Below are 14,363 nucleotides of genomic sequence, written 5' to 3'. Positions count from 1 at the left end.
AGCGGAAAACAAAGCTTTGTTTCTTTGTATTTTTTTTTTTTTTTTGTAGAAAAACGAAATCTTAAATATTTATTAGAGTGTCATTTATTTAAAATATAAATTAGAACATTATAAATTAGAATATTATAGAATATTATTCGGAATAATGTTAACGAGCCTTAAAACCATTATTCTATGGGATATGGTATAGACACGGTCACACGGAGAGTTCATGTGAGACTTTGCGTAGGAATCGTACGTAAATTCCACACTCCCATTTCTCTTATTCTATACGTGTCGGCTGTTGATTCGATTAGGCTTACAGTTTACAGAAAAACAGTGGTAGGCGGCTTTATCATTCCAGCCAATCAAGTTGCGTCGTATGAAAAATGCAAATACTCGACTGAATACCAAAGACTTAAAAAATGAAAATAAAAAATAGCTGAACCCTTTTACTCAAAGATAAGTCGCCTCATTTTCTTCGCCTTCCCCATCTTTTCTCTCCGCACCCTCTTCGGTTCCTCTCGTACAGTGCTTCAATGGCTCCCAACCGATGGCTGAGGCCCGAGGTACGATCAGATCCATCTTTGATTCTTTCTTCATCTTCTGGATCCGAAAGTTTCTTTGCCTTGTTTTGATCGATTTTGTTCTTTTAGGAGTTTTTAGATCTTAATCTGTATATTTATGTTTATATGTGTGTGTATACGTTTAGGTGTATCCTCTGTTCGCGGCCGTAGGAGTTGCTGTAGGGATCTGCGGGTTTTCGCTCGTCCGCAACATCTGCATCAACCCTGAAGTCAGGTCCCTCTCTCTCTCTCTCTCTCTCTGTGCTTATATTTTCTGTGTATGTTTGCGTACGGGATTATGAGTGTATGTAAGCTAAATAGGTTTGGGCTTCCCGAATCACGATTTGTGTCCCTTTTTCACACTGATTTCGTAATCGTAATCGTGCTCTATTATATTTTTTTGGTCTTAATTATTATTTTTATGCGGGAGGCTAGTGCACTTGGCTTCGTCGAGTGTAAGACCTCTGAATCTCTGATAATCATTGTTCTAGAAAACGGGGTTGTAGTTGAAGGTACAATGAATGGCTTGTAAAAGAAAAAAAGGGTTGAAGTTGCAATGATAAAATTATAATCAAAATGATGGCAATTTGTATTTTTAGAAATATGTTCTTTGTGGATTACTTACTCCCCTTAAATCCAGTCCATTAGTCATATCCAGGTGAGTAGCCGGTTGGTATAATAGAAAGCTTGAATTTCTTATGAGCTGGTTAAGTAGGGTAAGAGGAAGGCTAGTCTTCAATTCGAACATAAAACATGACTAGTTTTGTTATAATTAAGTTCTAGTCATGCTTTGAGGCTTATATTATTTTGTTTTGATGTTATGTGAGTTCATTAGTGATATATAAAGGTAATTAGCCTATGTAGATCATATGAAGAATCTTGTTTTTCTTTTTATCAGGGTGAAAAAGGAGAACAGGACTGCAGGAGTGCTGGATAACTTTGCCGAGGGGGAGAAGTATTCAGAGCATTTCCTGAGGAAGTTTGTCCGCAACAAGACCCCAGAAATCATGCCATCCCTCAACAGTTTCTTCACAGATCCTAGTCGAAACTAAATGCCCAAGTAAAGAGTTGAGGTGTAAACTCTAGAATGGTGTGGTTTGCAGTTGGAAATCGCATTGAATTTGCATCTGGCAGATGCGGTTGAACTTAAATAAAGTTTTGGGTGGATAATGTTTTGAACTCCCTTTGTTTAAATCAGGATGATGTCCTCTTAAAAAATGGAATGTTGTTCTTTATTCTGTTTTAACTGTAATTGGTAGATGTTGCCAATTTGATATATAAAGGTAATCAGCTGGTTCTTCTTTTGATATTGAATGTTCTCTTCTGTATGTCCAAGCTTGTTAGAACATACAGCCTAGCAAATTTCATATTGCTCAACAAGTTGGGCAGTCTTCTCTCAAGATACAACAATATCGGCAAAATGGAGATCGGAAGAAACCCAACACCAGCCCCAGCAATGAATCTCTCCCCGTCTTTAGTTAGTCCTATGAGAAATGCATGAATGATGAAACTCATCTCCCATGTACGTGCTTTAGAAATATCATTCAATGTGCAATGTCTTTCAAAATTTTTGATTTTGCCATTGTCTCTACCTACTACCAAAAAATCACATCTACCCTTTGTCAAAAAAATCGCCACGAATGCTCTCAATAATGTGTATATATATATTTTAAAAAATGACAATAAATCAAGTTTTAGAGCATTCTCATTAGAATACTTAAAATAAAACTCAAGTTTTAGCAACGGGTGTGTCTACGGATCTCCCGCTAGGCCAAATAATTTTGTTTTTTAGGTTTTTTTTTTTCATATCATATTTTTAATACTTTCAAATATTTTTAAAAAAAAAGAAAAAAAATCACAATAATATTAAACAATATTTTCTTAATCACTAAGTTAAAACAAAAAAAAAAATTGAAGCGGTAGCTTTGAGCGGGATCCCTTGTTTTTTCCTTTAGCTAATATGACATGAATTTATTTTTGCATCTTCTATCACATTTAATCCTCACGTTGGATTATTTATTTATTTATTGTATAATAAAAAATAAGATTAATTTAATATTTTTTTAATTTTAAATTTATTCAATCTTATCATATTTTACCATTTTACTAATTATATGTTAATTAAAAATAGTATTTTAGTCCCAAAAAAACTTCCAGTACCAGAAAAACCTAAGCTAACATTATAACTACAATATAAAACTGTAACAGGTCAAATAAGACCTGAGGAGCCGAATCACTATAGTTCAAAATCAAATTTATTTAGACTTGCCTAATCTAATTCATGTGTTTATAACGTTGTATTAGGCAAATTTTTGATTTTGAATTAGGATGTCTAATCCAATGAGAGTGCTCTAATGGAAGTAATGGAAAGCATAGAATGGCATGCCCATGGTCTCATAAGTTTGTCTCAATCCAAATCAGGCTCAATAATCAAATGGATTTATATTTACAGCAAGTCAATAGGCATCAACAGTACGAATTTTTGGTTCTTCTCTGCTCCTTCCCTTGTGGGCCGGGCCTAATTAAAAAGAGCCCAATTAAATGACAGTCGTTGAAATTAATATTGTTTGGCTGGAGGGAAAACGAGGGAGAGGGAAAATGTTCGTTCTGCTTCTTCGTAGAAATTCTTCAGCACTGTCATCTCTTTCTTACTCCCAAGTTCCTCTTCCAAAACCTTCTTACTTACTCCCATACCACTCCCTCTCCACCACGCCGCCACCACCACCACCACAAGATGCCATCATAGCGAAACTCATTCTCTGCTCCGACCCACGAACCCTTACGCAAACACTAGTAGACACAACAATTCAATGGACCCCGGAGCTCGCCGACAGTGTCCTCAAGCGCCTCTGGAACCACGGACCCAAGGCTCTCCACTTCTTCAGAACCCTAGACCGCCACCACCCCACCTTCGCTCACTCCTCTTCCTCCTTCGACCTCGCCATCGACATCGCCGCCCGCATGCGCGACTACAAGGCCGTGTGGGCTCTCGTGGCCCAGATGCGTAATCGCCGCCTCGGCCCGGGACCGAAAACCTTCGCCATCATCGCCGAGAGGTACGTCGCCGCTGGCAAACCCGATAGAGCTGTCAAGCTCTTCTTGTCTATGCACGAGCACGGTTGTTTTCAGGATTTGAATTCGTTCAATACGATTCTTGATGTTCTGTGTAAATCGAAACGCGTCGAAATGGCGTATAATTTGTTTAAGGCTCTAAAGGGTAGGTTTAAGGTTGATTGCGTTAGTTATAATATAATTTCAAATGGGTGGTGTTTAATTAAGCGGACGCCCAAGGCACTTGAGGTGTTGAAGGAGATGGTGGAGAGAGGATTGGAACCGAGTTTAACCACGTTTAATACAATGCTTAAAGGTTATGTTAGAGCTGGTCAGATTAACGAAGCTTGGGAGTTCTTTTTGCAAATGAAGAGAAGGAAATGTGGGGTTGATGTTGTTTCTTATACCACCATGGTTCATGGGTTTGGCTGCGCTGGCGAGATTAAGAGAGCTAGAAGAGTTTTCGATGACATGATTGGGGAGGGTGTGCTCCCTTCTGTCGCAACTTACAATGCTCTGATTCAAGTTTTGTGCAAGAAGGATAGTGTTGAAAATGCCATCTTGGTGTTTGAGGATATGGTGAGGAAGGGGTATGCGCCTAATTGGACTACTTATAATGTGGTAATCAGAGGATTGTGTCATGCAGATCAGATGGATAGGGCTTTAATGTTTCTGGAAAGAATGAAGGAGGATGATGAGTGTGAGCCGAATGTTCAGACTTACAATATTGTGATTCGTTACTTTTGTGATGCCGGAGAGATTGAAAAGGGGTTGGATGTATTTCAGAAGATGGGTAGTGGGGATTGCTTGCCCAATTTAGATACTTATAATGTTTTGATAAGTGCCATGTTTGTGAGGAAGAAGTCAGATGATTTGCTGGTGGCTGGGAAGTTGTTGACCGAGATGGTGGACAGAGGATTTCTGCCCCGGAAGTTCACTTTCAATCGGGTCTTGAATGGGCTTTTGCTAACTGGCAACCAAGGTTTTGCAAAAGAGATATTGAGATTGCAGAGTAGATGTGGCCGTCTTCCTCGTCAGCTCAAATTGTGATAGTGTACTGGCGTTTGAATTGGCTCATGCATTTGTAGATTTTTCTTAAATCCTCCTTTGATTGTAGAGCCAATGTTACAATGTTACGAAGGGCTTCTGATCGTGCTTGATGATGAGTGCCATTGTTTCTGTCTCTAATGGTTTTTGAGGATGTACGTGCTGCTGCCTTGCCCTTCAACAGCAATTGCGATCACATTAGTGATTTCAGTTGGCTCCTGAATTGGGACTTTGGGTGCCTTTTTTGCAATCAGTTCACACAGCAGGACCAGGACTTATATTATATATGGTGTGGTTGGGAAGTTCTTGAGAATATGAAATCTCATCTTCAGCCATTTCTCAGTAACACATTGCATTTTATTTTATTTTTTAAATTGTTGGTACCGGGTGTCTGGAATAAAGCCCTATCGCACAAGCCTTTTTCAAAAAGGAGTTTATCACAATTGCACTTCGGATAATTCAAGTAGAAATTTTCTGAGTCCGATGGCCCCTACAAATAGCTTTTTGGGGGAGCAATTGATACAGGACAAGAGGAGTTTATGGTTACTGGATTTGATAACCTTCGAGGTTTGCTTTGTTCATCCTTCCTAGTGCTATCTCATGTTCTTGCAGCAGGATCACTGCCATTACACGTGACGGCGCCCAATTTTTCTGGTTCGGCAGTTCCATCTAACTTTGTATCATTATCCATCAAATAAATAGTTATTCAAGGTATGATATATGCTCAACCATTCAGTCCAACAGTTTGTTCTCTTGTATTTGATTGAGATGATAAGAAGATTAATGCGTTTTTCAGTGATAACATATTAACATGGGTTTAAATTTCATATTCATTTAAGGTTGAAGTGGTAAAGGCCTTGAGCTGGAACATATGAAGCTGACACAAGATGAAATTTGAAACCCATTAATCATGGATTAGGAATATTGTTTTGAAAAAACAAATGTTTTACAACATTGTTTATTAAAACACATTATTAATGTGGAATCTTGTCACACTAAGTATAGAAAGTATTTTGTATTAATATGATTAAGGTTGCTACTCACCCTAGACGGACAGGTTGTCACCTCCCCACCTCGTTGTTGCTTGGGCGGGGTGTCTATTTTATTACTTTGCCTCCATCCTCATCATCATATCTACCTGCTTGTACTTGTTTTATAAGTAGACGAATTGCACAATCCAGCCATATGGGGAATCGCCGACTAACACAACCAAACCACAACTAAGGCTGTAAAATAAACAGGCTACTCGATAGGCAGCTCGAGTTCGACTCGATTAAACTCGAAATCGACTCGAATCGAATATTAAATAGATCGTTCGTAAACATAGAATTATGTCGATTATTAAACGATACAAACTCGTATAAAACTCGACCGACTCGATTAATGTTCATGAACAAACTCGTAAGAAGCTCGACTCAACTTGTGAGCTCGACTCGTATATATTTATACATATATAATACAATATATATAATAGCCAAAAGTTAGATATATATATAGATACTATAAATATAATTTAGAATTTTCATAATTATGTATATAGACTTAGTCTCACTTATAGCCCACTACATATACTATATATAAATTTATAATATTAACTAGTCTTATAGAACTAGCCCTTAATTTATAATACCAACTAGAAGTTATATAGAATAAATATAACCAAAATACAAAACCCTATAAGTTTACAAGTTATGATGAATACATTAGCTTTATACAAAAATAATATTAACCAAAATGTTTTATATATAACATACAAAAAGAAAGAAAATCACTCAAATGGTCATTTTATAACTAATTTACATTCATAATTACATATACCATTACTAATGTATGGTGATATGGTAGCATAACATATACTAATATACTAATAGAATAATAATACTAACATAATATATAACATTATATATTTACATAGTATACTTATATACATAATACATATGGTGTTGTATAACTTGTATTAATAATTTAATAAATATATAATATAATAAATTAATAACTTATTATATTATATAGTGTTAGTATTACAAAATATAATAATACAACTAACACTAAGCTGTTGTATTATTATTTATATTTTCGGAGCTGTTGGATCTCTTTGAATGAATCGTAGCCGTTAACTCGCTTAATATATAAGAGGCTTTTTACAGCCGTAGTTCTAAGTTTGTAACCCTAGCCACCCCCTTTCACTTTGTCCTTCACGCATCTGTTATGCCGTTTCACAGTTTCACTTTTACTTTCACTGTTTCACACTTTCACTCACATCTCACTTCCTCTCAGCTCTCAGACTCATCACGATTTGCGATTTCCTCACTCCTCTCAGTCCTGATTCGCTGATATGATTGCTGATACGATTCAATAAAGCCTTGAATTAAGACTTGATTCTTGAAGGTTCTGTGTCTGGGACTCGGAGTCTGCGATCGCACAAAATCCTCACAATCGCAAGCATCGGCCGATTTTGTTGACTGCAATCTCAATCTCAGAGATGGCAGTCAGGCCTTGACAAAGGGGTCATTAAATGCTAGCATTTATGACTCCCAACCAACTATATCTCTGATTTCGTGGTTCATGCTTCTCTGGTTCGATGTTTGGTTTGTCTATCAGTCGATTAATTAGGTTATTTTTTTGTTTCTAACAATTTCGTTGGATCTGTTTGGATATTTGGTCATTGACTCCTTTAATCCTTTGCATGTTTGGAGATTTTCGTATTTTTTTGTTCCTGTTCATTTTTCTAATTATTAACCCATTTTTTAACCTCTAGTTCTCTCGTAACAATTTCACAATTGTAGTATTGTAGATCTAATCATATTTTTTCATGTTTGTAATTGTATTTGTAACTTTGTAAACCCTACGCCGAAATGGTGTGACTCGTGACATCTTCACTGTCTCTGTGACTCTGTCTCTGTTTATGAGTTAAATATTTGATATCTATGTATTGTATAGATCTAATCATTTTTTTCATGTTTGTAAATTGTAATTGTATTTGTAAACCCTAGTACGCCTGCATGGTGTGACATCTTGATTTTTGACTGTCTTTGTGAGTATGACTCTGTCTATGTTTATGACTTCAAGCCTTACATCTATCTTGATCTTGCTGTTGTTTGCTTATTGCACTTGCACTATACTATCTGTTTTGAGAATTATAGCTGTTATACTGGAAATTCTCTCAAGTGTTGAGAGAAAAACCTTTTGAAGAAAGAACTTTGCTTCTGAAAGTTGAAGCAAAACTTGTAGTCCACAACACAGTGAGTAATATGTATTCTTGCTTGATTTGGTTCTTGGTTTATGTCTGCTGAAAATATGTAAACATGCTCTCTTTAATATGTTTATCTAATTATGTGTTTATAATCTGTTCTGTTCTATGTTTATAAATTGTTCTATGTTGAATCTATTTTGTTCTGTTATGTGTTTATCCAATATGTTTTGTCTTGGTTGATTAATCTTATTCAACCTGTCATCTGTTTATGTTCTTGCTTCAAGTATTTAAATATGCTTTCTTGAATCTATTTTGTTATGTTATGTGTTTATCCAATATGTTCTGTCTTTGTTGATTAATCTTATTCAACCTGTCCTCTATTTATGTTCTTGCTTCAAGTATTTCTCAATGCTTTCTTGAATCTGTTTTGTTCTGTTATGTGTTTATCTAATATGTTCTGTCTTGGTTGATTAATCTTATTCAACCTGTCCTATGTTTATGTTCTTGCTTTAAGTATTTCTCAATGCTTTCTTGAATCTGTTTTGTTCTGTTATGTGTTTATCCAATATGTTCTGTCTTGGTTGATTAATCTTATTCAACCTGTCCTCTGTTTATGTTCTTGCTTCAAGTATTTCTCAATGCTTTCTTGAATCTGTTTTGTCTTGTTATGTGTTTATACAATATGTTTTATCTAATCTTATTCAACATGTTCTCTGCTTATGTTCTTGCTTCAAGACTTAAAGTATGCTTTCTTCAATTTGTTTTGGTTGATTTTAAATTATTATTTATGGTTCTTGCTTCAACTATTTAATTATGCTATTTTTAACATGATTTGATTGATTAATCATATTCAACCTGTCCTTTGTTTATGTTCTTGCTTCAAGACTTAAAGTATGCTTGCTTGAATCTGTTTTGGTTTATTTTAAATGGTCATATATTGGCATTTCTTCAACTATTTAATTATGTCATCTTTAACATGTCTTGCTTACTTAATCTTATCCAATTTGTCTTGTGTTTATGTTCTTGCTTCAACTATGAAATGTACTAGCATTTAATATGTTTTGGTTGATTAATTTTATCCAATTTGTTCTATGTTAATGTTGTTGAGGTGCCTTACTTCTGAAGGCACATCGAGCCACTAAGGCAAGATTGTATACTAAAACTGTTCGAGTCAAATTAATTTGACTTTAACATCTGTTTTACTTGATATTAATCAACTATATTAGCCTTTCTTTTTGGAGGCACATTGAGCCATCAAGGCAAGGCTGTATAACAAAACTGTTGGAGTTATATTATTTTAACTTTAACATCTTTTAGTATCCTTACTTCTGGAGGCACCTTGAGCCACCAAGACAAGGTTAATTTGATTTTTGGTCAATGTCTTTATGCTTATTGTATGTTTCTGGTTTTGTGTTTACAAAATTTTAGACCTTAGCAAATGGGTGATCCAGTGAATGGAGTTCATCTGGTAGAAGAGCATGAAAATGAAAACTCAATTGGGATTAGTTTAGTAGAGGCCATTCTGATAATGATGGAGATACTGCAAATACTCAGGCTCCTAATACTGTGTCTACTGAGGGCCCTTTCATAGAATTGCAAACAGTAGCCTATGAACGAATAAAAAGAAAGAGGACTTCTGATGTATGGAATGATTTTGTCGAGGTTGATAGGGATGGGGTTAAACAGCCTCAATGTAAGTGGTGTAAAACGTTGTTTAAAGCTTCTCAAGCAAGTTCTACGATTACTCTACGTAGGCACTTACTAACCTGTTTGCCATATATGGGGTCTAAGAAAAAACAAAAATTCTTAGCAGTTGAGTCTAAGGAGGCAGATGGAAACTTCATTGTCTCAAACTTAACCTATGATCGTAGTAGGGTCCGAGAGCTTGCCGCTCATATGATACTTTACCATGAATATCCATTCTCTATGATGGAGCATGTGGTATTTAATAAATTCATGAGTGCAAACACTCCATATTGGAAAAAAATGTCACGGGCTCTTGCAAAGAAAGAATGCATGAGAACTTATGAGAATGAAAAGACTAAGTTAAGGACTTTGCTTAAACATGTGAATAAAGTTCATTTCACAACTGACATGTGGACTTCCTGTCAAACACTTTCATATATGGTAGTGACAGAGCATTTCTTATAGATGCTGATTGGCATCTTCAGAGGCATGTGTTGAACTTTTGTAATGTGCCACCTCCACATACTGGCCTTCTTATTGTTGATACTTTAGAAAATTGTTTCCAAACTTGGGGAATTGAGAATAAAATTAGTTCAATTACTGTTGACAATGCTAGTTCTAATGATGTTGCCATTCAGATTTTGAAAGATGATTTTAGGTTGAAGAGAACATTAACTGTAGGTGGGAAACTATTTCATGTACGTTGTTGTGCACATATAACAAATTTACTTGTACAATATGGACTGGGAGAGATTAGGGATATTGTTGATTGTGTAAGAGATAGTATAAAATATTTGGTAGCATTAGAGAATAGGCTAAAACAGTTTAGTGAAATTGTAAAACAATTGCAATTGCCTTCAAAGAAACTGATTTTAAATGTACCTACAAGATGGAACAACACTTATTTAATGTTGGATGCTGCAATTCAGTTCAAAGAAGTTTTTCCTAGATATGGTGATAGAGATAGATGTTTTGAATGGGTTTAAACTGTTGAAGAGTGGGGGCAAGTTGAAAATATTTGTCAACTACTAACTATTTTCAATGAAGTCACCAATATTATATCTGGAAGTGATTACCCAATAGCAAACTTATTTCTTTCTGAAGTTTGGAGAATGAAGGACATCTTAGGTAAGAATAGTAGAGATGAGAATGAGTACATGAAATCAATGGTAAGGAAAATGAGTGCTAAGTTTGACAAATATTGGGGGGAGTGTAATCTATTGATGTCAATTGCTGCAGTCTTAGACCCTAGATTCAAAATGGTCCTGATCTAGTTTTGTTTTCCTTTAATTTATCACGTGCTGGATGCTGCTAAGAATATTGATCATGTCTCTCAAGTGTTGCATGAGTTATATGATGAGTATGTTCATGAATACAATTCAACTCTTGAGGCACAAAGAGAGCAGAATAATGCTCGAATGAATGTATCTAGTTCTTCCTCAAGTGTCGTGACTGGGAGAAGCATGCAGAGTGGTCAGTCATTATTTAAATCTTTTGTTAGGAGTGTTGATACCGTGCAACCTAGTAAATCAGAACTGGACAATTATTTAGAGGAGAGTATATATATCTGTGAAGAGGGTTCAGATGCAAGTTCAATGCCTTGGATTGGTGGAAAACAAATATTCTCAAATTTCGGACTTTGTTCAAATTGGCCCGAGATATATTAGCTACCCCAATTACTACAATTAGCTCAGAATCAACATTTAGCACAGGAGGTAGAGTCATTGATCCTCATCGAGCGTCATTGTCAACTGAAACTGTCCAGATGTTGTTATGTGGGTCTGATTGGGTTAGAGTATTATATAGGCTTAAAAGATCATCAAGCAATTCTGTAAGTGTAATCTATTTATTTTAACTGTCTATTGTTATTTTATTATTTTATACTTACTATTATTAATTTACTTACAACAATACTAACTACTTTTTTTTCTTGTCAATAGAAGGATGTTCCTTCAGAAACTCAGATTCTTTTGCCATAGCCATAGGCCCATACAGACTCAGATTTTGTTTAACTTAGCATGTTTAATCTATGGAGCTTTTGGGCAGTTTTCTAGTTTTATCTAGTCTGTTTTGGTTAATCTATATAATTTACTATCTGATATTTGGACAATTTACTTTGTAATATTTGGACAGGTTGGCTTTTCTATCTAATATGATCACATGACAGTTCAAGTAATTTCTAAGTTCTAACTCTTCACCATCTAGATTTTCTAAATTTCTTTAAATGGCAAATTAAATTTTGCATTGCAAACATCCCTTGACAATATTACTAAGTTAAAAGTACTTGAGTAATTTTGCAAGGGAATAAATATTATATTAATATTTTTTACATGTATTAGTGTGTGCAGGTTGTCCTGTGGTGATTCTGTTCAAGTTTGGGAAATTCTTTACTTCTGTCATGGTGAACTCAAATTTTGTATAAGTTTGGGCCCTTCTAGTCATTGTGATTTTGTTGGTAACTAGTTGGCATATTTGCTTTAACTTAAAGTATGAACTTTTGTTTTTGTATGCCTATTGCTACTGCAGCCTGCTGCTTTATATATCTTCTGTCATGTTGACTTTGTTTTGGTAACTGCATGAGGACTTTGATTAGTGTATGCCTTTTGTTTCTTGAGAACCTGTTTCTATGAAGAATTTCACATGCAACTCTAATGTGTTTTGTTTCACTGTTAGTTACCTTGCCATGTTGATTGTATTGCTTGTTTGATTTCTGTTTTGTATAATTGCTGTGTAATTTATTCAATCTAGCTTGCCATTTCACTCTATATGTAATTTAAAATGCTGATGTGCTTTGTAAAATCAATGAGCTTGCCATTTTCTTCTACTGCTCGTGAAATTCATGTTTTGTATACTTTATTGGGTTTGTCAGTTGTTGTGCAAGCTTGCCATTTGATTCTATTTTATTGCAGTTTACTAATTCTAATGCTACTACATGCTTCAACCTGTTTGAAATATGCTTTTGGTATTGGTGTACCGTGTATCTAATATCTGTAGAGATATGCCATTTATTTTTCTTGCAAATTAAGTTTTGCATTCCTGTTAGAAATCTCTTGACAGTATACTAAGTTAACAGTACTTGAGTAAGGGATTAAAAATCTATTAACAAATTTTTTTGTGTATTAGTGTATGCAAACAGCAGGGCAATAATGTATATGGTTCTGACTTCTGGGCTGCATTCGTGAAGATTGAGGACTTCACTGATTTCAATTTTAGAGCCCATTTTTTGTTTTGGAGTTTAATGTACTAAGTTTCATTTCTTACTGTTGTAAAGAAACTCTGTTTTCATTCACTAGTTCTATTTAGGAAGTAAATGTCAATAAATAGTCTCTAGAAGGCTTCATGATGTAAATTTAAATTTAAGTTGCTATTGCTATTATTCTCCATTAAAAAAAAAAATTGTTATTATTCTGATGTAGAATATTATTTGTATATTGTATATTATGCAAATAACATATATGTACTCAAGTCGAGCTCGAGTTTTGGTTAAATGTACGTAAACGAGCCGAGCTTGAGTGTCAGCTTCGGCTCGTCTAATAAACGAGCCGAGCTTGGGCTCGACTCGAGTTGTGAACTAGCTGAGTTTGCATAACCCAAACTCGCTCGAACTCGGCTCGTATACAGCCCTAACCACGACCATGACCAAACCCGTCGTTGCACTTCAATCAAGCCATAATCTTTACATGAGATGAAAGAGATAAACTCAATGCCTGTTTTGAAAAAACTCTTGTACGTCAAGAGGCTGCTATGGATCTCTCAGCCACCAATCTTGTTCACCTTCACAAAACATTTCATTTCATTTCATCTTATTTAATTATTACAACTTTTTAAAATTCTCATACAAAATAAAATAAACAATTCAACATTTTCAAATCTCAATACAAAAATAATATTAAAATAATATATTTTAATAATATTTTATTTAACTTTTAACTTTAATCTTAACTTATCTCTGAAAACAAACGAGCCCTCAATAATGTCTACTTCCAAGAGAGGCTGAGAAATGAGAGGAAAAGAAGAAGAGGGAAGAATAAGAACATGGAAGAAGAAGATTAAAGTCTCATGTAGAGAGTGAAGTGAAGAAATGTGAGGTAAAATATGGTTTTTCATTTTCTTATATACTTAGGTGTAGTGAACGGGTAGGTTTTTACTAGGGATGACGAGTTTTCATTTCATCTAAACTCATTACATACTTACTTTTATTTTTTAATTTTTTCACTTAAGAAATATGTGGTGTAGGGTTGATGAATATAATAACTCAATTAGTTTAACATGAATAAAGATAAAAATAAAATAATAGTGATGTGAAGTGTAGGCATTTGTATAAAATAATTCTTTAAAAGTTATATATTTTTGGACAATGCTAGCGTGTATCCCAAATATGCACATCAATGCAAATTATTTTTATCTTTTTCTTTTTTTAAGCATTTTTTAAATATTTTTAATCATTAAGAAGAAATAAAAAAAAAAATTTGACGAAAAATTAATTTCTTAATTATTAAAAATAATAAAATAAAATAAAACAAAATATATAAATAGATACATTTAATAGATATATTTAAAAGTCACACTATTATTTTCTTATATTTTTTTCCCACCTTGTTTTAACGTTGGACTTGTCGGTAAAAAAGTAAGACTAATGTTCTTAAAGAGTGTGGCCCAGCCCAGCAAGGCGCAGGTGTTATTTCAAATTCGGGAGACCATTCGCACGTGGATGGCGGATTCGGAGGCGCGTCAGAATAAACCGAGAATTTCAAATTCCCGCTTATTCGAAACCAAATGCAGATTTGGATCCAAACCAAAGACCAAACTCCCAAGCACTCCTCAATTTCAAATTGCCGACC

General features: G+C 34.7%; 2 protein-coding genes across 2 annotated transcripts; both read left to right on the top strand.

Moving 5' to 3' along the window:
* The first annotated feature begins 386 nt into the window (after positions 1–386).
* LOC122280389 lies at positions 387–1,852 on the top strand. The gene is made up of 3 exons (XM_043091269.1): positions 387–548; positions 692–780; positions 1,444–1,852. The coding sequence occupies exons 1-3, from the start codon at positions 519–521 to the stop codon at positions 1,595–1,597; spliced, it is 273 nt and encodes a 90-aa protein (XP_042947203.1). The 5' UTR covers positions 387–518; the 3' UTR covers positions 1,598–1,852.
* Positions 1,853–3,112: 1,260 nt separating this feature from the next.
* On the top strand, positions 3,113–5,686 carry LOC122282717 (pentatricopeptide repeat-containing protein At1g74900, mitochondrial). The gene is made up of 2 exons (XM_043094713.1): positions 3,113–5,354; positions 5,483–5,686. The coding sequence occupies exon 1, from the start codon at positions 3,144–3,146 to the stop codon at positions 4,644–4,646; it is 1,503 nt and encodes a 500-aa protein (XP_042950647.1). The 5' UTR covers positions 3,113–3,143; the 3' UTR covers positions 4,647–5,354; positions 5,483–5,686.
* The last annotated feature ends 8,677 nt before the right edge of the window (positions 5,687–14,363 follow it).

This window comes from Carya illinoinensis, chromosome 11 (assembly GCF_018687715.1).
Source record: "Carya illinoinensis cultivar Pawnee chromosome 11, C.illinoinensisPawnee_v1, whole genome shotgun sequence".
Taxonomy (NCBI): Eukaryota; Viridiplantae; Streptophyta; class Magnoliopsida; order Fagales; family Juglandaceae; genus Carya; species Carya illinoinensis.
The sequence above is the reverse complement of the archived record's forward strand: the minus strand, read 5'-3'. Positions and strand labels throughout refer to the sequence as shown.

Coding starts and splice junctions, on each gene's coding strand:
- LOC122280389 (XM_043091269.1), top strand. CDS start 519: ATGGCTCCCAACCGATGGCTGAGGCCCGAG. Junction 549..691: donor ACCGATGGCTGAGGCCCGAG/GTACGATCAGAT, acceptor GTATACGTTTAG/GTGTATCCTCTGTTCGCGGC. Junction 781..1,443: donor TGCATCAACCCTGAAGTCAG/GTCCCTCTCTCT, acceptor TCTTTTTATCAG/GGTGAAAAAGGAGAACAGGA.
- LOC122282717 (XM_043094713.1), top strand. CDS start 3,144: ATGTTCGTTCTGCTTCTTCGTAGAAATTCTTCAGCACTGTCATCTCTT.